The sequence below is a fragment of the Schistosoma haematobium genome, chromosome 2, assembly GCF_000699445.3.
Source record: "Schistosoma haematobium chromosome 2, whole genome shotgun sequence".
Lineage (NCBI taxonomy): Eukaryota > Metazoa > Platyhelminthes > Trematoda > Strigeidida > Schistosomatidae > Schistosoma > Schistosoma haematobium.
Window position 1 is genome coordinate 18,444,404 of NC_067197.1, and position 23,511 is coordinate 18,467,914.

Genomic DNA, 23,511 nt, shown 5'->3' on the forward strand with positions numbered 1-23,511 from the left:
TATCTAACTCAGAGATGTTCCTAGAAAATCTCTTAATTCATGGTAAAGAGGGAGACAGACTATAGCGAGATAAGAGCGGCATCGATGAATATTGTCAAGAACGAAATCTAGATCGCATTAATGTTCGTCTATTTATCGCAAGCAACACAACATGAAATAAACTTTGTTATTTATAGAAAAGAAATTTCTTCAACGATTATTGTCTTTCGATGGAACAATAAGTTACAGAGAATTTCTAGAAGTGGATCGCTATAACAATTAATATGCGTTCGTTAACTAATTTGAAATGTTGACTACTCCCTATAGTTTCTGAGATCCTGATATTAACTCACTGGCATATCAAGACTTTTGATGTTCTGGAATAGTGAAATTGAAAGTCTTACACTGGAAGATAAATAGTTATTGATACAATAAATAGAAATGTAACTGTAATGGTTTTGTAACTTATTTTCACTCCATATTCACTAATTGTTATGATTTTATTTTGGCAATCAATGCATAAAAAAGTAGCCCTAACTCCTTTCTAACATCAAAGACAGTTGGCCAGTGTTTCTACTTTTTAGAGCGTATTCAGTTGGAACTTAGAGATCAATTCGACCACAGAATTTTCAAGTAGACCACTTTAATCAAGTTTATCATTTTACTAATCAATAGTTTTGTCACGAAAACTGTTGACCTCAATACTGTTTTTGCATAATGATATATACATGTATATATGTAATTAAAAATCACTTTGGGTCAAATACCTAACTAATCAATAGTAATTGATTTGAAGTTGAAGAAATAAAGAGGCAATCTTAACCAGGACACATGTTATTCGCATGATTCAAAACACTTAGCGTTTTCACTCATGAATAATGATGAATACAAACAAACCGTTCAAGTAATAAAATATTTGGATTAACAATTTTAATTGTCAATAAATTTGACCATTTAACATGTATATATACATATAGTCTAGATTCATGATTGATAAACTTACCTTCTGATCGATAATTATCATACAAGCTATAAAATAACGGAGAAACAAGATTGGGAGGTAAAACAAACATGTTTTGTGGTTAGGCATTTACATAAAATCAAATATAATAGAAAGATTCTCATACACATAATTCTCTTTATCATTTTAAAAAGAACAAGAACAAAGATTCTAGCAGAGAGATTTTCATGTCATTCATTGAAACTGATTTTTTCAAACAACTTGACAAAAGAGAATAAAGTCTATGTTGAGAATGCTCAAGAATTAGTAGATTCTATGAAGGGATCCTACATGTCCCAGATCATGGTTTTTTTTCTATCATAACTGATAGAGGAGGTCAATCCCAGCAGTTTACAGAACTCGGAATTAAACGTATTCGCACGATATCCCAACATCCGATGCCAAACAGTATGGTTGAACGCCGACACAGACAGTTAAAAGCGTCTCTTAAGACTGTAATTGTCAACAACGATTGGACTAATAAGCCTACTCTAATCATGTTGAATTTAAGAACAACAATTAAACAGGATATTGGATGTTATCCAGCAGAGTTGGTATATGGAACTACTCTACTACTACTACCCGAAGAATTTTTCGCTTCAGGTAAAAGTGTTCCAACTGATGTAGCCAACTACGTGCAACGCCTGAAGAAGCGCATGAACGATCTAAAGATAACACTTCCCAGATTACAACAATGACCAGTGTCCGTACCTCAAGAACTACATAGTAGCACTCACGTATTTATTAGGAGAAATAATGTACATCCACCTTTCAGCCGAAGTATGACGGTCCATTTAAAGTGATTACGAGGACAGATAAGACAGTTACCGTAGGAAAAGTTGGAAAGGCAAATGTAATCAACACCGACTGAGTGAAACCAGCTTTCATCGATAACGATCTTCAATCGACAAGTACAGAACCCTAGAAAAGGGTCACACAAAACGAAACAGAATCATCGATGCTAACGAAGCAAAATGAGGAGACTCTGGTAACGACGAGATTCAGCCATAGATTAAGATGGTCGCAACTCTACGTCGCTACAATTTTAAATTGATAATTTCCCACTATTTTGAATAGTAATTATAATTCTTCCCCTTTATTGTGTACATACAGAGTATTAAGCTCATGATATACACTGTAAAACTCGGCATATCTTGTGTACCCTTATATGTATAATTTTTTTAAAATGATACCACATTCCTTTTATTTCTTACCGGTATTTTATATAACTTCAGGGACAGGAACGAACCAGCTACACAGCACATATTAGCTTCATCCAGATTTTATGTAAGCCGTTATCTTCAAACGATCGTAATTATTCTATCCGGTTTACCATTCTTTGTGCAAACACAGACATTTTTTCATATATCTTTGTCTGCAGGAGAGAGTTATTATAGCAACTATCCGACAGCCTATTTCGATTACGGTCAAGCCCTTTTATTAACTTAACAGACAATGTTATTCGAACAGTAACAATTCTCATATTTCTTTGTACCGTTATGATCACTAAAGCACAATGATACACTCTAGCTAAAATGTTGATTACTTAAATATCACTCGCTGATTCATCCTCCTCCCTACTTATATATGTACTCAAATTCTATTGTTAGTCCCTGCTTTTCCTTGCTGCGCCCTTATGCAGTTTGACTATAAGTTTGACTATGTAGTTGGTCGTATATGCTTATTCGCCTCTCCGCTTCAAAATTGCTTGATGTGCTTATAGCTTTGTGATCTGCGCTATCCGCTAATAAACTGTAGTTGCCGTTTCTCATTGCCTTCTGATTTCAAAAACTGTTGATGTTTATGTGACAACGGTTATCGAGGTGATTGACTAACGAAGCAAAGCCACTATCAAGTTTTGAAATACAGTTATTATACAAAATTCTAAAATTTTTTAATAAATATTAATGCTTGACCAAAGCAAGAACAATTAACGTATCAGAATAACACGAATTCTTCTTCCGATATATATTCTTTGGGGCGTACATATAGACTGGTAGACATAATTGGAGGTAACATAAGGCGGGAATTTGTTCACGCATAACTACGTTAATGAGCAAGTCGTTTGATACAGAGAGACCAGTTTGGCAGCTGGATACGTACATTTTATTATGGCCTTTAATATGAAATCAATCCTTCTAGCTATTTCATAACTTATGAAACCCATTCTTAGGAAGACAGGCTGCTTCTCCACTATACCATGCTCCATCTCCGCTTTAGTCTTCCTATACTTGGTCATGAATTTTTGAGGGTAAATACTATCACATGACGTTCAATTACGGCTAATTCTCCATGAATTTTGTCCTCTGACACGACTGAAAAGCGTTCTAATCAAGGACATCTCGTAGCTTATTGTACAGAAGTTTAAATATATTCCGCTCCATTTGTCCTTGCAACAAATACCTCTCCATTACACTATTTGTATTACGATTCATACCAAGGTCTAGAAAACGGAACACGTTATCATGTCCATATTCCACTATAAATCTTATATTCGCGTGTGCCATATTGAGAATTTTCAGTTTATGAGAAGCGTGCTAACAACCATCACAGGCCATAAATATATTATGAAAATACCTGAAGTGAAGATTTGTATCACTGATTACCGATTTCATTACTGTCTGCCCTAGGTTTCCTATAAAGATATCTGCCAGAATTAGACTCAGTGGTCGAACCATAGTCACTCCATTATTCTGAAGATGTAAGACGTTACTGAATTGAAACTGAATATTGTTGTCTTTAAGCCCCGCTAATTATCACGTGACTTATTTTCCAATCAGAATACAATCTATACAATCTTAGCACTGTGCCAAACCAACGACGTATCGACCAGTATAAGCAGCCTAGCCCTACCAGTTGAGTCCAGAACACCAATACCAGCTTCCAATATACGAATCGTTTATTTCAAATATACTTGGTTTATATACAAGCCAAACGAACCACATCACATCATAAAATAGGAAATAACATTTGTACAAGATTAAGCGAAAAAGTGGCTGTGATTGCGGGAGACTTTAATTAACAAACTGAGCATAATTTAAGAATATTAAATCGTATCATAATAGTCTATAGGTCAAAATAAAGCTTATAATAAGAGGAATATAGATATACGTAATTTAGTTTCTGAATAGTTACATAATAAGAATATACGTATAATATTAGTCCATAAATAGTTCTCAGAAGTTAACTATAACTTAATCCTCACTAGGATATAACAAATATCTTTAGTAAGAGCTGCTTGAATTCATGTTTTGGTAGGGAGAGTAGATCAGCCTATTGACATTTTATTAGCACGGTTTCTTCCAGTGGACTGAGGTAAATAAAGATAATACATTAAAGGAAAACATGTATTAGAAACGTCAACTTTTTCTAGTATTTAAGTAAACTGAAAGGTGTCTTTTAAACTATAGACAGAAAACTTTTAACAGATCTGTTCCAACTTACTGATAAACGAGCGAGCTTCTGAAACGAAGTATTAATCACTGATAATATTGATCTGTAGGGCCTTAAGTAACTGATCAGAAATCGCGAAATATGTTGAATTCATGTTATTTTGTTACGTTAATAGTTCTTATTTAGTCGAATTCACCAATAGGAAAAATTGTACGGAACCTTAATTTTACCTGCTACATAAACATGCTATTTAAGTTTTGCGTTCACGTTCCTAATTTAATAACACTATCGATAGTAAAAGAAATTCTTTTTCTTTATTCCTTAAAGAATTTAACTTCCTCCGTGTGATTTTTTTGAACTGTGACAATCACCCATGAGTAAACAGACCGAAAAACGTGGACAATCCATATTAGGAATTTAGCTCTTTCTAGTTTAATAATTTTGAAATCAAACGTTCATCTTAGCTGACTAAAACTAGATATAATTTCCATGTTAAATATAAAACAAACAAATGCATAAATTAGAGCGCCATAATAGTATTCAGGTATAAAATTTCGTTGAACTGATTAAAAAGAAAACCAATCAAATGGTTTTTAATGAAATAAAAGTTTTTGTTTTCTAAAAAAATATGACCTCATGTTGATCAGTTCCTACCAACTGGCACGAAGTTATAGAAGATGAACGAAAGTTACATGTTGATTATGTAATGATATTTATTATCAATCAATATTATTTTATTTCGTTAAAACTTTCAATGTATTCACCACAAAATTCAATTCTTTCTGTAAAAAATTAGATTAACTACCAACTTCCTCGAAAATCACCAAACATAACTGATATAAATTACTCTACTTAATTCCGATTTTCGTAGATATTTATGTAGTTCCAAGATGATTATTATCATGATGTAGCTTTGGTTAGAGAAGGATTGAATACGAAAAAATACTAGACACCTGTTTAGTTCAAGTCTTGGTTTCCAACCGAACTTCACATGATTGTATTTTCGGTAGTTTCTAGCAACGAAAATCAGGATACACTTTTCGTCCAATTTAAGACAACTCAATATTGATATTTACATTAAGACGTGAACTTAATTGATGATCATTAACGTAGAAACTGGAATGAATTCATAACGAATTGGAATTGCCACACTTCACATCAATACAATAAAAGAGGAAAGTGACAACGAAAAAAGTTAACAAGATATAATACTAACTATATCTTGAATCCAGTACTCAGGTTGATTACATTTTGTGTAATATACAAACAACATAAAAATGACAATAAAATAACTTCCCAGTTATTTGGAAAGAGCACATATGCATATGCACAACCATTAATTAATTCTACCCAACCAATTAAATTGATCATTTACAACAATCAAGATAAAACAAATATATAAAAAAACAATCAAAGCCACACTAATGTCCTCTATACATACAAATGTATTACATATATACAATGGAAATAAAAGTTCTAAATAAGACTGATAACAAACAGAAGAAAGAGGAATTAAATTTTTGGAAATAAAACAGACATGATAAATATGATTTCTACAATTATACAACACAAGATCATCTCTACACATAAATTGATATTCTCCCTCATTATAAACAAATGGATTATTTGACTTACTGTGAAAAGATAAAACACTTATAAGAAAGTAAGAGAATAATGATAACAATTGTTTGGCTAACTTCATTGGTTAAAAGTATTTACAATATGTGTAGTCAAAGATGTGCAGTGTATGTGTGTGTGAAAGTGAGAGAAAAAAAGGTTAAATAGTCAACTAGTTGATAACTCTTAAACAGTATCTGACCGTCTTAGCAGACAGTAGGACAAGATAAATCTAGTTATGACTTTTTTTTCGAATATAACTAGAAAAAGGTATTAAGTACATGAATAAGTTCGAGATAATTTTGAAGAAAAAGACTTAGCAGTATTAGTACTAGCTGAAGAAGTTGGCAATGTTGAAGAGGAAGAAATGAATGAATGAAATTTATTACAGTTTAATTCAAAACATGATAAACTTCGATTTGGTTGAAAAAGTAAATGATGATGATTTAATGAGGATCGTGTTTCTTTTACATGATTACTAGTTGGTGATGGTTTCTCCTCGATAACTAATCCTAGAATGACGGTTATGTCACCAGGGACTCCACCTTGAAAAAATGACAAGTGTAAAATAGTGGTTGAATGTTAACATAAATTTACAATATTGAATAGATTTCATTACATTAATGAAAATACTTAATGTCACAGAATAACTTGATAGTTGATACACTTTGATATATTTTACATGCATATATGCCAAAAAAGACTGATCAATTGCAGTCCTTAACATCAATGGGAAGATTTAAACAACCAGTACGAATGAATTAAACATACTCCATTACACAAACTGGATTCAATAGCTCATTGGATAACGCGATGAAATTTAAGCGAATGGTACTAGGTTCGAGTCTCGAAGTGAACACCAGCTCTAAGACGCAACTATACCCAGCTGACCGGTCCTAAAAAGGACAAAACGTGCGTCTTGAATTCCATTGCTAATCACTTTCTACGTCTGCTTATCGCCATAAATAGTTGTATCAAATACATCACATGCACTGAGGCTTAAAGTGTTGAGCGGGTAATAATTATAAAATCGATACTGCTTGTTTGACAACGGGAATGGAATAATGGGCACAGTAGGTTTACCTGAAGATTTAAAAAATTCAAATTTTGGAAGAGCTATACGTATATATCTCAGTATTTTGATGGAAAAGTAGCATATGAAGGCTTAATAAGCATACCAGTTATTTGAAGTTCAATTTAGATTAATTTATTGGATGAGAATAAAAATCATTTATGAACCTACATGTTATTTAAAGGCCGATAACAGTTAGTAATGAAATCATTCTAATTTGTTTTGGCGCAATGGGAAGCGCATTCGACCACCAATGGAGTTGACTGGCGCTGGTTGGTGAACTAATCCCGCCCAGATCGATTCGAAGGGAACCGCAAGCCAATCCAATCGAGAGCATCCACAATGTTCACCTCGTCAATATAGTCGACAGAGGCTCATTCCTTTAAATTTTATCTCCAAATGCCCATATATGGCCGAGGGTGTAGAGAGTCAGCTCTCTTTCTCTAAATGCTTTCACATGGCCACGTATATACAACAAATGCCAGGAAATTCCTACTCACTGCCTTCTCGTGGCGGGGGCGTTGTTTAGGAAGTTGAGAGAACGAAAAGCGAATGTTCGGCGCTTTAACCGGCTTGGTGAATACGGAGGATCTACCTAGGGGAGTTGGGAAACCCTGGTTCCAAACCAATGGTGCACATGGGCTCCAGGATCCTGAGGAAACAAATGGCGTATGAACTCATTGTTGGTCGCCGGCTACCGTGGTACTACATCTAACGCTGCTCCACTGCCTTGAAGATTAGACCTCTATGTCAGAGGCTTGGGGTGTGATGCACCCGAAAAACCACCTGTTCCAATTTGGACATCCGAGCAGTATTTCAGCCCTCACACAAATAGAATGATTTGTTTGGCGCATATGTATTTGGTGAGTCCTTGTACCAACGTTTGTGTCTAAATAATCAAATCGTAATTACTACCGGAAAAATTACTCTTGCTTCAACAATCATTCAGAGAAATCATATCCACAATCATTTGGTAATATTCGTTTTTCAATTGTTGAGATCATGAGTCAATTGAAGCTAGACCACCATGGAAAACCTGGAAGCACTGGACGGCCGTTTCGTCCTGTTGTGGGACCCCTCAGCAGTGCACATCCACGATCCCGCCTCGTATCATTCGAGCCCAGGACCTACTGGTCTCGCGCGCGAGCACTTAACCACTAGACCTTTGAGCCGGCATCCAACGGTGTTAATGTCTAACTTCAACTAACCCACGAAATTGAGCGACACATCCACCATTGTCATCATTGAGTCGCTATCTCACAACTGACCCGGTTGAACTCCACTGGTCACTGCTTCTCACTAGAACTCCAGGATATATATTTTGAAGCCAGTCACTAGTGAGCATATGTTGATTAATATCAGAAGGGGGTTTTGTGGAGATTTTAGTAATTTGAATTGTTGAGATCATGAGTCAATTTCTCTTATAGTACGTCACTTATCTACTCCATTTTACTTTCATTTGATGTATTCTGTCTTTCAACTTATACAGCAGCTCGCCTATGGTGAAAACCCTATCCTATTTAAACGACCTCAAGTTACTGATTGGTCGAGAGTTGAATGCTTCTACCGACTACGAATACTAAATCAGTCTTTCTGAAACCACGTATATCATTCAAACTGGCCTTTTTCAACGTTCGCACACTAAAATAGATCGGATAACAGATAGGGTTGACTGTGTCTCTAAAAAATCGCAACATCAACGTCTGTTGTCTATCTGATAATCTTATTCAAGACTCTAGTGAAGTACTACAAACTCGCTCTCCATCCGCCGATTATATAAGCTTGTTCCCCGAGCAATTATCGGGGGGAGGGCTGTGTGGCATCTTTACCTGGTTTTGCTGGCGTTCATGTCGCATTAAACGCTAGAGCTGAGGCAACACTAATCGCCTGGATCCATATTAACAATCGACTATGTGATGTTAGATTAGAAAGCTCAATCAAAGTTCGAAGAAATCAGTGTGAGAAACGATGTGTTTTCGTCATATCCGCTTACACTCCAACAGACTGTAGTCCGGATGTAATCAAAGATGAGTCTGACCACCCGTTAAGTGTTCTATAAAACGTGCGTTCGATAGATATTGAAGTACTACCCGAAGACTTGATAGTACAGGTCAGGAGTCTAGGCACGGAAGAGAGTCGTTCGGGTGGCCAATGGAGTCTTGTTGATCGCAGGTTAGATAACAATGACCGTTTACTGCAACTTTGCGCAGACTACAACTTGTTTCTGGTTGACGCTAACTATCGTCACAGTCATCACCGATGCGCTACCTGGATTCCTACCTCTGCATCTCAAACCTGGACTTAGATTGATCACATCGTGATCGGCTACCTTTGGTGTAGTTGTATACAAGACTGCCGCTCCTTTTGGAGTAGTTACCTGGACTCTGACCATGCCCTTCTTTGTGCTAATCTTTTCTTAAGTTTCAGTGGGCAACAGATCTATCGCCCTAAAGGTCGATATCAGTGAAATAGGTGCAGCTTCTATTAAAACTAAATATCAAACCGAGCTAGGCTCAAGGCTGGCTATCAATCCACCAAAAAGTATAGATGAGCACTGACTATAGTTACGTCTCACTTACAAGCTCTGAATTTCTACAGACTCCTTACAACTCATTGAAGTATGTTGATCTACTCTGGGTGATCGGTTACGACTAATCAACCTAAAGAGGTGAAATTCCGCAAGGAACTCCTACTCTTGAAGTACCACAAAGCACTAGACCCAAAAGGCTTGCTTCCGACCCCTTTTAAAGACGATGGTGACCTTCTGGTTAAGGAACTGACTTGTTTATAGATAACTAGCGGCTAGAGAGTGTTCTAATGTCGTGGAATTAGCCGGTAGTTGTCCCTATTTTTAAAAAGGGTTCACGTCGTTTCTGCAGCAACTATCACGCGATAAGTCTACTATTATTGGCTTCCGTCATATTTCGTAGATTGTTCAAAAACCGGGAAACAATGACTTGTGAGGAGTAGGTTGGTTCCCGTTCCAGTTGAGGATGAATTGATTGTATATTCACAATCTGTAGAATGTTTGGACACAATCACACTTGTTGCAGGCCAGCAATTGTGGTGTTTCTTGACATTAGGGTCGCCTTCCACTCGTTGAACAGGACTGTCCTTTGGGATATTCTACTGAAGGAGGGTATGCCTCAGAAATTTATTAACATCTTGAAGGTCTTTTATACAAACACCTCAGGCAGAGTGAGGGCATACAACCACCTCTCTTCATTTTTTCATTCAACCAGTGGAGTTAGACACGGTTTCGCAGTTTCACCACTTTTCTGCAACTTTGCCATCGATGACGTTATGAAAACAGCTCTGATGGATGTAGGTAATGGTAGTGTGGATCAGTTGCCTGGAGAAAGACTTTTCAACCTTGAGTATGTGAATGATACTGTCTTACTGTGAGATGTTATCCACGCCATGCAATCTGCACTTAGTCACTTGGCAATCAGTGTCCGCAGATATGACATGTGCTTTGCACCTCCGAAGTGAAAGTACTTCTAAAACACTGACAGAACCCAGGTCATGCACTCACCCTGGGTAGTGAGCGGATAGAACTCGAGAAGTTGGTGTATCTAGGTAGCTGCATAAGTGCTGATCGTGGCGTGAGTGATGAAATCAATGCACGTATAGTGAAAGCCAGAGCGGCTTATGCCAATCTGAGCCATCTTTGGCGCCTTCGTGATATTAGTCTGGCTGTGAAAGGCCAGATCTACAACGCATCGGTGAGAGCAGTTTTGCTCTATGCTTGTGAAACTTGGCCTCTCTGAGAGTCGAGTATGTTAAGCGATTCTCTGTGTTTGATCATCGTTGTCTCCGAAGGATTTCTGACATCCAGTGGCAACACCATGTTAGCACTGCAGTGTGTCCGGGCACAGCAACGATAATTCAGATGGTGTAACCATCTTGGAACACCTACTTTGATGGCTTGGACATGCCTTATGAATGTCAACCAGCCAATTCCACATATGTTGCCTCTTCGCGACTCCCTGGTTGGGGACCTAGATATAGTTCAACACAGTGGATTGAGTCGTTATCAGACATAGGTCAGAATAGAAGCCATTGAAGATCCTGCTGTAACTTTATTTTAATTTCTTCATAACAGTGAGAGTAAATTCTTTAACCGAAAGAATTCTTACTGGTTGCATTTTTAATAACTGAACTTATTGATTATTTAGACAAACGTTGGTACAAGGACTCACCAAATACATATGCGCCAAACAAATCATTCTATTTGTGTGAGGGCTGAAATACTGCTCGGATGTCCAAATTGGAACAGGTGGTTTTTCGGGTGCATCACACCCCAAGCCTCTGACATAGAGGTCTAATCTTCAAGGCAGTGGAGCAGCGTTAGATGTAGTACCACGGTAGCCGGCGACCAACAATGAGTTCATACGCCATTTGTTTCCTCAGGATCCTGGAGCCCATGTGCACCATTGGTTTGGAACCAGGGTTTCCCAACTCCCCTAGGTAGATCCTCCGTATTCACCAAGCCGGTTAAAGCGCCGAACATTCGCTTTTCGTTCTCTCAACTTCCTAAACAACGCCCCCGCCACGAGAAGGCAGTGAGTAGGAATTTCCTGGCATTTGTTGTATATACGTGGCCATGTGAAAGCATTTAGAGAAAGAGAGCTGACTCTCTACACCCTCGGCCATACCAGGGCATTTGGGCGCGCTAACTGAACTGCTGCTCCCATTATTATCATCATTAACATTATTCACCTCTCACACTTATTTCTGTTTACTGTTCTTCTTTTGTATTATACGCACTTTATATTCCCTATCTCTGCATAACCTGATTGTTATTTTGTGGCACATATTTATTTGGTGCCCTCTTATTCCAATGTTTATGTGTTCAAACAAATAATAGGACTCTTAGATACCTGACATACATTATATACCCAGATTTCTTCTTTGGATAAAAAGTGACCAACGTAGTTTGTAAACCCAATCAAGAATTTTAGGTATGCATTATTTATTTGCATATGGTTTATGATTGGTAATCTGATCACGTCATTTGTTAAGTGCTTACATCAAGTCAAAAACCATCAGAAGTGGGACAGTTACCTATTGATAATGCGCTAAAACGAGAACTACCAACTGAAATTGGTAATGTGAACCATCAAAAACTAGCTCATTAATCCAAAAGAAACACACACCACTTGAGGCTAACAGAACTTGAGTCTGATCCTTGAAAAGTTTGTAGGTGTGTACTGTTGAGTTATAAACTCAGTCAGCCATAAACAACATAGAACCTTGTACATTTATGTGTTGGTTCAAAAACGAACTGATGCGTCGTATACTCGTCTTCTGGTTGATGAATGGACATCTTGCCTATATCGTATGCGTTGCAAGTAGGCGAAAATCAACCGAGCTTTCTGAGATCGAGTCCCAAAGTTATAACGTAGGACAAGATGGATGTTTTCAGTTCTTTCTGTTTCGTATTGGTTACTTAACAACTAAGGTTAGCTCGTGACGTAAACTACTACAAAATGTAACGCATCTCTACAACCATTCAGTTAAACAAAAATGATAAGCTTTAGAAGACAATCTTATTTCACTGTTTCTATTCCAGGTACATAGGAAACACTGTAACCAATTTTTTTGAAAGACAAATTGTTAACATACTTAGAAATAAGAACCATTTGATGAAATGTCAGGAGGTCTATAATTCACCATGAAAACTTCAGAAGGTTTCGAAATAATTGGTCAAATATTTTAACATTAACTTTAATTGCTATGTGATCTGTATTTACCAAATACATAGAAGTATTAATATGTAGTAGGCTCCAAATGAAATCTACCACACAGAATAATATAATCATTGTAAAGAAATGAACAGTAGACAGAACAACTGGGAGAGTAGCAGTTACACAAAGTACTCCTCAAGAAGTCATCATTACCGTTTGTTATATGTTAACTGACTTCAAATCTGTGAAATGAGCATACCAAGCTTAGTCACTATAATGGAAAATATATAATACACATAATATACTCAGTTACTAATTTATCAAATATAAATTTGTGTACTCTTCCTTAATTTCAAGTCTTAAGGTTGGCGATGGAGTCAAATTCCTTCATCTTCTAATGTGTACAAAAAAACTAACGAATCAATGGTAGAAAAAAATAAACTTCAATTTGATAAGAACAGAAATTAATTCCAACTGACCCGCAATGTTTATACCGTAACGACGTGCTTCACTAGCGAATGGAGAAACGAAATCAGGAGCGAACGCCGCACTCCGAGCTTGCTCTACAAGACGTGTAGCACATTGTTTTAAACTATCAATTGTACAGTTTGCAAGTAACTGGAAAGTAGTAATGGAGAGAAAATACAGTTGGGAAACCTGTTTATTATGTATCTTTTTAAACTCTTACTTTCTATCCGACAAATAATCACAAAATAAATTTCCGAATTTTACATTGACTTCGACATAAAAGATAAATTTAAACATTATTCACATTCAAAGCTACTTAAGATATATATTAACAGTCTAGGGAAGAAGTTTCACTGATATCATAGCAACAACTGATGGAGAAAAACCGTTATTGTAAGTCAAGTGAAAAATTTCAATGAAAATCAGGTTCAAAATCTAAACTTAAACAAAATTCTAAAACCAGTTTATGTTATGTAAACTGAATTTTTATGTTGTTGATGAGTATATATGATCCTGGTCTATCGCCACAACAATGTGAAATAAATACCATACAATGGTGGTAATTGTTCAAGAAAAGCTGAAATAATGGTGGGTCAACTAAAGTAACTCCCTTACGATTAATTTTGTCAACAGTTAATTTTGTCAAGCCCTTCAATTAACTCATTTAACACACAGTACTCCAAGAACACTGTACGGTTTGGATTCGAGATAATACCTTAGATTTCGTTTATCAATCGCCATGATAACCGTTATTAAATAAATCCCAACGGTGTAAGAATTCAGAAGGAAACAAGAAGTGACGGCTACAATTTATTATTGGACAACACAGATAACCAAGTTACAAGTACATCGAGCGAATTGGAGCAGAGAGGCGAGTACGCGCGAGCAAGCGGATACGGAGGCAGATTCGGAGTCAAATCGAACCAAGGCGAAGCGAAGCACGGCAAGGCAGCCAGTCAGTCAGTAACAACGTAGAACTTCGCACGTACGTACATCAGTTCGAGTTGCCACACCACATTAGCACAGAGATGCAGTGGTCGATTCAAATCCCGTAGTGGTAGAGGTAATAAGAGTATAAGCAGTAATCGGGAAAATCAGTGTTTGGATATGTTATTTAAAGAGTATAATCCAGTGAAATAAATTTGGGGAGAGAAAAAAAAAGAGACAAGGAGGAATAAGGAGATCAAAATTTGGGAGAACACAAAGAGTGTATGCACCTGCGCCATTGCAAACGATTTTGAACCATGTCATTCAGGGTCTTTAAACATCGGTTGCTATCATCTCGCGGTCCCCAACCAGGTAGTCTAGACCTACTAACATGACTCAGTCTACTTGCCTATCGTAATGACCCAACCAAGCTATATTGGCTGGAACATATGTTCCTGTAGATTCTACCATGCCAGGCAGGTCGATTGGTGAACGGTAAGACTAAAAGCAGCAACTCAAGGTCTGAGGGCGAAGTCGTACTGCTGACTGTAGAGGGGTGTGACAGCAGTAAGGTGTTTCCCTCGGACAACCGGCATGACAGCGATGCTGCCTTCCCACAAGGAGGGGTGGGGTTAGAAAAGGTCGACCCTAAAAATGTCACACCTCACCTTACCTTACGGATTTCCGTCTCCGGCGGTAAGGCCCTTTGAAGAACGGAGCTAACACGTTAAAAACCTTCCACGAAAAGGCCGTGCGCGCCTACGCCATAAATGACGCAAGTTGGTAAAAGCTAGTCGAGCCTTCTGTATCCGTGCTGAGATTTCGTCACACACCAGACCACAAGGGCTGATGAGACTTCCAAAGTAAGTGAGGCGGTCGACAAGATCGACTACTTCACTCTCTATCATTAGTTCGGGCTTCAATGCAACCCAATCCTGAAGCAACATTTTGCATTTCGAGGGGGAGAATAGCATCCCGAACATGCTACACGGCAAGGCAATTAATAAGATTCTAGCACATATATATGGGAAGTAAAATGGTTCATCGAGAGATATTTAAGTGATTAACACTTAAGGTAGAGTGAAGAATAGGTGTGTAGGCTGTCACATGTGACCAAGTATACACGTTTATACAGACATGATCGTGATCATAATAATATAATGAAATATACGAACTGTTACTGTTCGAATAACACTGTCTGTTAAATAAGTCAATTAAGCGTAATCAAAATTAATTGTAACGGAGTTGCTATAACAATATCAATTTCTGTCAATTTCCAGTGGCTACAACCACAATTTTATATGCATCGATAAATTCACGCGATGGCCTGTAGCGGTACCGATAAAGGGTGCCTTAGCCGAGTTTGTTACCAAAGCCTCAATCGAGAATTGGACTTCTTGTTATGGAGTGCCAGAGATTATCACAACTGATGAAGGAGCTCGACTCGAAAGTCGCCTTTTCCAGCAGTTTACAGAACTCGGAATTAAACGTATTCGCACGATATTCTAACATCCGATGGCAAACGGTATGCTTGAACGCCGGCACAGACAGTTAAAAGCGTCTCTTATAACTGTCATTGTCAATAACGATTGGGCTAATAAGCTTACTCTAATCATGTTGGGTTTGAGAACAACAATTAAACAGGATATTGGATGTTGTTAAGCAAAGTTGGTGTATGGAGCTACGCTACGTTTACTGCATAATAACACTCATTTGTTCATTAGAAGAGATAACGCACAACCACCTTGGCAGCCGAACTATGATGGTCCATTTAAAGTGATTACGAGGACAGATAAAACAGCTACCATAGAAAAAGCTGGAAAGGTAGATGAAATCAGCATAGACCGACAATGAGAACGATAGGGATATATACTTTGGGAACGATTTGGAGTTTCAAATGTACGGCATAGTAACTACCAGGTGAAGTACGTACACATATAAAAAGACCAAAACTACCCAAAATTCCAAATTACAATTTAATATAATAGTCGATAACTACGCACTAATGTAATGTTTTATACTAACTGTCTACTTGTTTCTACAGAATGAAGTTAGCACATGTGAAAATTTAAGAGGACCTATGATAAGATAATCACGTGTGTATATAAAGTGTGAACACAATCAAAGTAGGTTTTGTAAGAAAACAGACCTCATAGTAAGAATCAAGCATTTTATGACCCATAAACGATGGAGAATATAAGTTTAAACACTATTTAGGAACACTCTAGACCATTCTGAAGATATTAGAAACAATATCATCAGAAATCAGCATATCTATAGAAAAAAAAATTCGTGAGTGAATAACATTGAGTTATCGATAACTATTCATAAAGTTAACACTGAATTTCAAAGCCCCAAGCATTAGTTTACTGGTTTACACCTCAACCCTGTTCGATTTATGTAGCCAACATAATGTTAGATACAAGTACATGTAATTATTTTGTTATTTCAAAAGATAACTCATACTGTCCCCATAATGAAATTCCGATAACATGCGGCTTCTTTTAATGGTTAGATGGGTGGAAAAACCTAACAAGTTGAAGGAAATACTTCAATGAGATAATTTTGAACCTTTTCTAAAGTTCTTATTCTATTCACAACCACTGTTATTCAATATAGAGTGTGATCAACTATACAATTATACGACGAGCCCTTTTGTCGGAGATTGAATAATTACCTAGTGATTGTGTCACAACGGTTATAGCCAACCATTAGAAACAATATATGGTAGTGTTCACATCAATAAAAAATTGACTAATATCCTAACATTCCCTAAAAATTGTTCACAGTTTTTTATATTAAAAATATTCGATTTCCATCCAATCAACAATATGAGTCTGGAAACTTCTGACGGTTTTCAAACACTTATGTGAAGGCCAAATTTCTCATTTATCTTCAAATGAAGTTGATAAATTTTTCCAAACAAATACACACAGCTTACCTCAATGGTTTTTACCTCTTGTAATATCATTGATTCTGTCAAATTATCGAACAAGCCATCTGTGCCTACGATAATTACGTCACCCGGTTTGACTTCTACAGATGTTTGAGCAGCTTGATTAGGTCTATAAAATATTTTAATACATATAATTTACTATAGAAGTACTTAAATTATCAAAAGCATTGACAAATCGGTAATGACGGCATAGTAACTAAAAAACAAGACAAGAAACAAATTTTGGGTAGGAAACATCACCATGATATTTAGGAATGATAATATCAATGATAATTAAGCACTGAATAGCTTTTTTACATGATTAAAACGATTTTCAGATCAAGCAAATACCGGATATTATTTCTGACCCCGTTAGGAGTTTTGCACTCACAAAGAAATAAGTTCACTTAGTAAAGGATCCCATTTTATTTACAATCACCGGTCTATATTAGTCAATTTGTTCACTATATATTTTCCTCGATAGTCATTTCCGTTTCGATATTATTCTAGCAGTTGGAAATACTTAACATCCAATGGAACCAAATTTATGGTTTAAAAAAGTTGCACAAGACCAAATTATTCTTGAACAATGTAGTACAATTCAGATTAGACTAGACAAATTTATTTCGAAAGGCTCGGTATACTAGCAATGTAACTAAACCAAACTTAAATTGTTTCTTTTTATTTACTATAATTGAAGAGCAAAGCACAACTGTTACACAGATGGAGAAGTTCGATATATAATCGCCATGTAGACATTGGAATCTAACTCAATAACCGGATAAAAAATTATCGATTGCCCACGTAGACTTATGTATTTAATAATCAACGACGACTTTGAACTATACTGGTTTTTTGGAGGCTGGTGTGCTGCCTAGTTATCTAAAATGAGTACAATAACCAGTAATCCAATATTCCACATGAACAATGAACAATTAACTGACATTCCTTCATTATTATCAATAACTGATATACCAAGAGATTGTCTGAAAAAAACTCATTTCAGCTGATAACGTTAATCAAAATGTGGAACTGTTATAATCTCTTTCTTACGGTTATGACCCAGCTATTCCTATTGCTTAGTATTCTTGGATACCGATTCACTCGACAAGTCCCCAAATCAGAACACGGTTGAACAGGAAAGAGATTATATTCCAAATAACAAGGTTAGATGGAAGCAAGAAGCAAGTTAGAAGCACAATAGGGAAAACGTCAGTGTATTTATAGTCTTTACATGAGAAGATTCTAGAGCGTCCACCAAAGCAATCGTGCATTGAGCTTGCTTTAATCTAGTCTATGTCCCACTAATAGGAACTATACCTGTCTACCAATCTTTTAAATATAAAACTATGGTATCTTGGTCTGAGTATTTACTCTGAACTATTCCTTCAGTCTTGAACCTACACAGCACATCGACTACGTCACTCTAGATTGCTAGGTATTATCGTCAGTTTAGTTTATGAATTTCTACCCCAAAACTACATTATTTCTTGATTTTAATTACATTGAAAATTATGCAGTACATATTATGTGCTAATTATTTGAATCAGAACTCAAATATTTAAAAATTAAAACAATGTTATTTTAAACCTACAAATCACAATGAAAACGTCTTGAGCGAAGCGTAGGTGGACAAGACAATTGGAATGGTGTATTGAATGAATGCTTTTGGTGGACTGAACGTTGAATCACATGTCCTTCACGTATAACTAAATAGCCGCTGTCACCTAGACTGGCACCATAAACTCTGTGTTCATTACGTTGCAATGAAACTATGCATAGGGTTGCGCTACCTATAATAATAGTAATAATAATAATAATAGTATATGCACTCACTAAACTTAGATGTACACGGACATATGATAAACCAATGGTTCACAGGCGTTGATGTATCTTCAATAAACAACTTTTATTACACTCCATAACGTTTTGAACAAAAGAGCTACATATATGGTGTTTATGATATCAATACCATATATTGTTCATTTCATAGTCCAATGGTTGAGAGTCGAATGTCAGTCTTACTGACTCAGCTCTAAATGTACCTTGGGCCATTAAGAACAGTGATTTTTCGCATGCACCTAGTTCATTGAACTTCACTGAGGAGGAATCGTATTACATTTTATGTGAAAACTGTCATTAATTATTATGCTATTTAAAATAAATTACACCCTAGTTTTGTTTCAAATAAACCTCTTCAGTTTAACTATAGAATAAAACCTAGAGACAAAATAAGCTTTCGCAAATATGTCCCAAAACAAAAATAAAAATCATTAGCTGACGCTTTGATATCTGTGTTTATAACATTGTCAAAAATGAGTTTTTTGGAAATACTCCAAATAGCGAGCATTTAAACAATACATGTCGTACCTTGTCACAAGCGTACTCTAAGTTTGTATATGAACACAACTGCTTTAATTGATACCTACTTGCCCCTTTGTGGGTGTTGCTCAGTATACAATTAATGATTAGACCAATCGTAGATAACAGAGGATCTGATGGGACTTTTCCGGTTCAAGCTGTCGTATAATATGTCGCAATAATCAGGTCAGTTTACATGATGAAAAGTAAAGATGAGTAGGAGTAACAACACCAAATAAAATAGAAACTACACACAAGAAATATAATCTAGCAAGAAAAAGCTAAGCAGTAGGATGAAAAGCATATAATTAGACTGAAAATTTAGGGGAAGATAATGAATGAATGTATCTACGCTAGTGCAATTGATTTTGAGTCATGTCATCACAGTAACATACAAAAATCACCATAGACACAGTGAATGTGGCAGAAATAGCAGAACAAAAATCCTTTGACGTTAATAAGTACGTTCAGAGCTGCAAAATCGTTTATGTATTTAAAACAAATTCCTTCATTATAAAGGACTAAGCTTATAATCAAACAAACTAAAAATACACTGGATTTATGGTTATACTGCCTGAAAACTGATTTAGACTTTTCAGTTACAGGTTGAAATTTTTCCCAACTACTTTATATTGGGCACTTGCAATTTACTAATAACCACTGAATAATGTAGCATGACTGTCCACATACTGGGTGGATTAAAATAGTTCTCATAAACTCACACTAAACAATCAGCCTACTAACATTCTGATTTGTTTAGGTAGGTCGTTTTTGGTTGGTTGTTGATCCAAAGCGACCTAAAGATACAAATAAAGAAGAAAGCTCGTAGTTAACAACAAAACAGTTCTACTCAATGTCCACTGCGGAAATGGTTTTTTTTAATTTTTTTGGTTACAACAAAAACTTGAAACTACAGCAAACTGTTTTTATTGATGAAAAATATCAGACCATGCAGAAGAAGATAAGTGGCTTACGGTTAGGATAAAACCTTATCTTAAACTTAAGTCTACGAAATTGAGTTAACCAAGAGCCATTCGTTCACTTTTTTCAAAATTATTTGTACTTCCTATAGTAACACAACGATAAGAGATAGCTAAGTGACTTTCTAATTCTTCTAGGTTCTTAGAAAGAGACTGAACCTGCTGTCAAATAACAATGAAACATAAGGGACAGACAATTATAAACGACTTATCATACCCAAAATAAGTTCTTTGGAATTCAGTACATCTTCATAGCATTGGGCAATTAAAACCTCTAGCTTGTCGGGAATAAAACGACCGGAATTTACAACACGCTCACAATTCTTCATAACTGCTCTAGAGAAACGACCAGGATCGACTCCGTACGACCGCCAACCACCAACACCATCAGCGACACCTAGTAAACATAAAACATAACATTTCGTATGAAATAAAAACGATAGAGGATTTGAAAGTAGACTGGTAGAACAGTTTTATGGTTAATATCCGAAATATACTATAAAACTTGCTCTACAAAAAATCTACGCCAAATATAATAGATGCACTCAAAAACTAGGCTTGTAATTTAATTTACTGCTAACAAGCTATAATCCGATACATTTTGATGCTTATTTTACTAAGGGTTAAAATAAAAGGTGGGGGATCAATGGAATTAAAAGTACGGGGAAAACTAAGACTCCAGACCAATCAAAGAAATGCAGGAGCATTAATTATCTAAACATCCTCACACAGTATCAGCTATGAATTGGCAGGGACCAAAGCTAAAAGTAGTGATGGGGTACAACAAACGGAGACCCAGAATCTGTAAAAGTGAACAATACACATCCCCGTTTCACCTACAAACAACGAAGCCTAGGTAACTTGAGCTGCATCAATTCTTACATTTGTTTATTTGAATACCAAGTAGCTACAATTTAAAAATATAATTATACACGAGTATTAAATGACCTTTAATAAAGCATCATAATACAGTCCAGACGTGACACGACATACTACTCAGTCTCTCTTCAGCATGAAACATTCGGAAACCCCAAATATTTACTGAATGTCTATTAAACACTTTACATGTTTACAAAACATGTTACAATATTTAAAACAACTTTTGGTTACATTTTACGTTTACCTCAGGTAGCGGTACGTCTTACGATGAAAATCTAGCAACCTAAACTAACGCGAGTAAATTTTTCAACTCTAATCAGAGCTTTGAAGGAGTTTTATGATCGGGACATGTGTGGAATGATTATGTAGAAAGCGAAGCGATACCTAGCTATTAAGGAGACCTGTCAATCATTTACGTATACTTTTCGAATTAATTAAGATACATTAGGGTTTATAAATGGTTGATGAAAGAACTCTGAGACACGGAAAACTCTGTGCAAACGCCACAATATCCGGTTAATTTGTTTGTTTGAATGACATGACTTACCTAAGACGTACGAAGAATCTGTTACTGATAAGAAGCAAGCATCATCCCCGTAAACCCATTTCGGCGAAATCCTCGTTGAATATTTAGTGTGCTTATTGTCATAACCAGCAACTGCAGTAAGAAGACACAACCTTACTCTCCTTAAAAATACCTCGGAGTTATTATTACTTCCCCGAACTTTTGACACAGGACGAAATAGGGAACGAATTTGAGACATTAAACTGCTCATGACTGTGTATCCATAAATTTGACTAGATTGTATCACAAGTCGTTTTTTGCTTAGATAAAAACAAGACTAAACAGACAATAGTGATGAGTCTTTGCAACAAGTTATTCATTTGCAGTGTGAAGGTCGATCCCAAACCATAATTAACAACTAGTGAGCTTAAACGTAGCTGAAGGCCAAGTACTCTTCATCAAAAATGATTATCTGTGGAATGTCTGAACGCCTTTTCAGTTGCCAAAACTCAAGTTTCAGGAGCAATTTATCGATGATATTTTCAGGTGGAGGCCCAATAAATACTGAAGTGAAGTTTGGAAGTCAGTTAAAAACAAAGTTTAGAATACTTGTTGATAAAAGTAAAACGCATCAGTTGCTATCAGAACACAAGTGATAACTGTAGGCATCGTTAATCATAAGATGAATCAGACTACCTGTTAATCCATTAAGGATATCTCGAAAGTCCATATGAAAACCCCATAAATTGTTTTAAAAATAAAACTTATTGGAGTAAACAATCGCTTTCAATGTTCTTTACTCCTGGCATTGAGTTTATAAATCGAAAATTAATGTCTATGAACTTAGCTTAGGCTTTGTGAGGCATAATTAGAGTTCTATGTATTTCTTAGGACTTCTTTGTGTATTCTTGGTTCAGATTCACATTCTGACTCATGCAGTGAGGACAGAAAGCTGATATATTACGTAGTTTCCAGTCCAGTAGGTTTCTGTTGGTTTCCAGTTCTCTCCTGAACGGTTTAGTTGAGGGTGTGTGCATTACTCTTTTGTGCAATGGGTTGTAAGTGTCAATGACTATGTGTGAAACCTGCCTGCCACGGATATCTTGTTCGTTCTTGGCCCGTATACACACTTGGCCACCCCGACAGTTATCAACTAGGCTTGATACAAGCTATCTAAAAGGTCTAGGTCGCCCTGGAGTGCACATACCTCCGCATCCTCTATTAACTCTCGTTGAGTAATGACATGATCAGCATAAATTATCAGCGGAGACTGTAGTAGCTTTGCTTCGTTAATCAACCACGATAACCGCTGTTATATACATTCCAACGATATTTTAAATCAAAAGTGGCAACTACAAGTAATTTACCTAAAGCACAGACTACAAAGTTATAAACACAACGAGCGGATTTGAAGCAGAGCGGAGAATATGTGTATACGGGCAAATACAGAGGCAAATTTATAGCCAAATCACGTACACATATACATGGGGAAGAGAATGATTCACAGGGCGGTATTTAAACCATCAGCATTTTTGCTAGTCTGTTATGTGATCAAGCGTACACGTTTATGGTAGTTATCATAATAGTACAAAAAATATGCGAATTGTTACTGTTCAAATGACACCGTCTGTTAAGTAACTTGATAAAAAGCCTTAACTAAAATTTAACTATAATCAACATTGGTTGTAGGAGAGTCGCTATAAGA

At 36.3% G+C, this 23,511-nt stretch overlaps 1 protein-coding gene across 2 annotated transcripts; it reads right to left on the minus strand.

Moving 5' to 3' along the window:
- Positions 1–3,855: 3,855 nt before the first annotated feature.
- PPTC7_1 (Protein phosphatase PTC7) lies at positions 3,856–22,611 on the minus strand. 2 transcript variants are annotated; one of them, XM_051214516.1, is made up of 6 exons: positions 21,849–22,611; positions 20,640–20,819; positions 18,676–18,874; positions 17,088–17,211; positions 13,231–13,369; positions 3,856–6,534 (listed from the first exon to the last, which is right to left on the minus strand). In XM_051214516.1, the coding sequence occupies exons 1-6, from the start codon at positions 22,075–22,077 to the stop codon at positions 6,263–6,265; spliced, it is 1,143 nt and encodes a 380-aa protein (XP_051067701.1). In that variant the 5' UTR covers positions 22,078–22,611; the 3' UTR covers positions 3,856–6,262. The 2 variants fall into 2 exon arrangements, with proteins under 2 accessions (XP_051067701.1, XP_051067700.1); XM_051214515.1 differs by having other exon boundaries at positions 3,856–18,874.
- Positions 22,612–23,511: the final 900 nt, after the last annotated feature.

What these genes read in the sequence shown, in the direction of transcription:
- PPTC7_1 (XM_051214516.1), bottom strand. Translation starts at nt 22,077, where the DNA reads ATGAGCAGTTTAATGTCTCAAATTCGTTCCCTATTTCGTCCTGTGTCA. An exon ending in AGATTCTTCGTACGTCTTAG is followed by an intron (nt 20,820 to 21,848) that starts GTAAGTCATGTC and finishes TATGTTTACTAG; the next exon opens with GTGTCGCTGATGGTGTTGGT. An exon ending in TTCCAAAGAACTTATTTTGG is followed by an intron (nt 18,875 to 20,639) that starts GTATGATAAGTC and finishes CTATTATTATAG; the next exon opens with GTAGCGCAACCCTATGCATA.